The following is a 3,449-nucleotide window of genomic DNA, read 5'->3' on the forward strand; positions in this document are numbered from 1 at the left end:
TTCATTTCTCCATTACCTAAACCCACGAAACTCAAACTTCTGTTTCAGACAAAGTTCTGTTTCTTTTCTTTTTTTTCAGTTGTTAGGTGCCACCAAGTTGTGTCTGACTCACAGCGACGCTGTGGACACGGTGCAGGACAGAGAGAAGCACCACCCAGGCCTGCGCTGTCCTCACCAGCGGTCCTCTGGTGGCAGCCACCTTGTCCGTTCATCCAGTTGAGGGTCCCCTCTAGGGAGAGTCCTGATCAAATTAGCATCTTAGAAAAACTTGCTGCCCTGCTGGAGAAGATTGATTTACCTATGTACCTATGTCAAGGATTTTTAAGGGCCTTAAATATGTAAAATTAATTGGGTCCATTTTCAGCTTGGGGGAGAAGTTCGGGGTAGAAGGGGAAGAAAATTACCTGAGTGTTTACATTTTGTAAATTGTATCTTTTTTAAAAATTGTGACATAAACGAAGGGTTACAGTACAGACCATCAGTTTTACATGCAACAGCTCATACATATTTTATTTCAGTTCAGCCCTTGCAATTCCCTTAATGCACCATCCTCTACCCCACTTCCTCCGCATGTTTCCGATTTCTATGGCTCCTTCTTTCCAAACCCGTTATTGTTAGGTAAATGTTGCCCTTTTGATAGCAAATGGTTGGTACTAAAGTATGCTGACCTTCTGATTAAATTCATGTCTTATTCTCTTTACAGACCTTAGGTTGAAAACTCAGGGGGTGAGTTCATTTCCAAGTCTGAAGAGTGACTGAGGGCTATAGTCCTGGAGGTTCAACTGTCTCTGTCTGACAGTAAGCCAGGTCTGTTGTATGTTCTGTTCCACGTGTTCTCCCACTCTATCCAGAACCTTCTAATGTGATCCTTGTCAGAGCAATTGATAGTGATCGCCAGGCACCACCTAACTCTTCTGGTCTCAAGATTATAGGAAGTGATACTTGGTTTGCATGGTTCATTAGTCCAGTGTGCAGTTTTTATCTCAGTGGGTAGCAACACCTGTCCTACTGTGTTGATTTTCTGTTCCCCAGAAGCAAATGCCTATAACCGGTTGCTTAACAAACCAGCCAAAGATGATACCGTCATTTGTAGAGATAAACAACTTATATCTGACAGTTACAAAATGACCCTGACTTAATTTAGCAGAAAATTGTATTTCCATTCTACACAATCATCTCCTGATTTCTAAGCCTGTGTGTCCATTTGATTCCATTAGCCTGATTTCCTTTTACACACACAAAAAAAAACTTGAGCTCCAGAAAGCAGAACCCATTGCTGGACATTTTACAGTCAGGAAGACTACACTTCTGAGTGTCTAAACTAACCAGGTTAAGGCTAGCAGAAACAGAGGTTTCTATAAAATGCAGACCTCACCAGGCCTTCTCCCAGGCCTCAAACCTTTCAAGACAGGATAAAATCAGAATTGTTTTGGAGGAAAGAAGCCCTCTCTGAACTGGCTTTTCCCATGATTGTACTCTACCCTGCATTCTGCTTCTTTGCTTCCATGCGTCTTCTCACCTCCGCTTATCGGTGACTGTCAGGTCTGTGAAGAGCTATGGGGACGTCCGAGTTCTCCCCGAAAGGTCATGCTGAGATCTTTGCACAAAGTTCTCTTCGAGTCTTTCTGTACAAAGATGGACAATTAAAATCAAGTCCTCCACCTGTTCATTTTTGCTCCCCCTTGCCTTACTTTTTCTCAAACGACATAGGTTTTTCTCCTTTTCTGAAAGTAGTATGTCTTCTCCCTTTGGTAAGGGCGGGGCTCTTGGAGCCTTCCCTATAGCCTGGGGACAAGATGGAAGTTCAATGAATGTTTGCTGAATGACTCAATGAACCAGTCTTTACTGGCCTGTCCTCCTTCGTGGAGCCTGCCTCTTTGCCCTTACCTGGCCACCCTTGGTCCATCCCTTAACAGCCACCAGACTAATTACCACTCCTTTCTACCACTCTATCAGTGGTTCTCAACCTTCCTAATGTCGCGATCCTTTAATACAATTCCTCATGTTGTGGTGACCCCAACCATAAAATTATTTTCATTGTACTCCGGTCTAGCTGGATTTGTAAGGTAGAGCTGAGTCATGGTAGTGGGGGGCATTCAGGAACTAGAGGAATGTGTGTTTTGCCGGTGCTATACTGCACCCTGGTTGAATCGTCCCTTCCTTGTAACCTTTCTGTGGGGGGGATGTCCAATCATCTATAGATGGACTTTAGGTCTCCACTTCAACCCCCTTCTTTCACATAGATATGATTGTTTTGGATCTTTTGATACCTGATACCTGATACCCATCAACACCTCATGATCACACAGGCTGGTGTGCTTCTTCCAGGTGGGCATATTTGCTTCCCTGCTAGAAGGCCGCTTGTTTGACTTCAAGCCTTTAAGACCCCAGAGGCTACATCTTTTGATAGCCAAGCACCATCCTTTCTCTTTACATTTGCTTATGCACCCATTTTGTCTTCATCAATCATGTCGGGAAAGTATCAAAGAGTGCCAGGTTATTATAACAAAGTGTTCTTGTGTTAAAGGAGGTCTTCAGCATAGGGCCAAAGTCCACCTGCTATCTTAATACTTAACATAGAAATACATGTGCGTTGGCCTCTATCCCTTTCATTATAAATTAATATATTTACATATATACATACATATACCTTTTGCCTCCTACTACTTTCCTCTATTTCCTCTCAGCTTCCTCCTATCCCATGATCATGCTCACCCTTCATTCAGCTCTCAGTAATTCCTCTCAGATACATTGCACTTATCAAACCCCACCAGGCCCTCCACATCAGTTTAGATCTCTTGTGGTTCCTTTATCCCTGAATTTGTTGGCTCCCCACCCCCTCCTCTCCCATGTCCTCCCAGTCTTGTTTTCTCCTCAGGATTGTCCATCCTGCTTATAGATAGACAAGCACAGGACAAGAGAGAAACAAACAAACAACCCAATAGATAGTTCCAGGTCTGTCTGCTGACCCTTATGTATGTTTTCCCATCAAGTCTGATGAGGTGCCAAGCCCCGTCCCTGGGGTCAGAAGTCTATTCTTAGGATTCCTGGGGACTTGGTTACTTTGCTCCCCTTGCTGCATGGAGGGTTTCTTGACACAGAGGAAGGTGAACTTAGATGGGGAAAATATATATAACCTTTAAAACCTCCAACCTGTAACTGAAATTTAGTACTTCTTTCATTTATGAACGGAGGCAACACACCACAGTCGAAAGGGAGGTGCCTGTTGGCGAATTCATTGCAAAGCAGATTACTTCAAATGCAGTTAGGTTACAATTTAGCATCCTATCATTCTCTCTGTGATCCGTTTAAATTAGTCCTCGTTTTCAATATTTTCTTTCTTTTCGATTAAGGTTTTCATCTGTTTTACTTTGTGGTTGTTTTTTTTTTTTCTCCCGATTTCTTTCTTTCTTTATTTTTTTAAAAACATTTTATTAGGGGCTCATACA

At 42.8% G+C, this 3,449-nt stretch overlaps 1 protein-coding gene across 1 annotated transcript in view; it reads left to right on the forward strand.

Moving 5' to 3' along the window:
• Positions 1–1,139, forward strand: part of LOC101659237 (40S ribosomal protein S3a-like) — a 2,812-nt gene extending 1,673 nt beyond the window's left edge. Inside the window, exon 2 of the mRNA XM_045295747.1 lies at positions 1,033–1,139. Coding sequence (XP_045151682.1) covers positions 1,033–1,139 — 107 coding nt within the window. The remainder of the gene's footprint in view (positions 1–1,032) is intronic.
• Positions 1,140–3,449: the final 2,310 nt, after the last annotated feature.

This window comes from Echinops telfairi, unplaced genomic scaffold, assembly GCF_000313985.2.
Source record: "Echinops telfairi isolate 266 unplaced genomic scaffold, ASM31398v2 ScPeMD7_5868;HRSCAF=6743_0, whole genome shotgun sequence".
In the NCBI taxonomy this organism is placed as follows: Eukaryota; Metazoa; Chordata; class Mammalia; order Afrosoricida; family Tenrecidae; genus Echinops; species Echinops telfairi.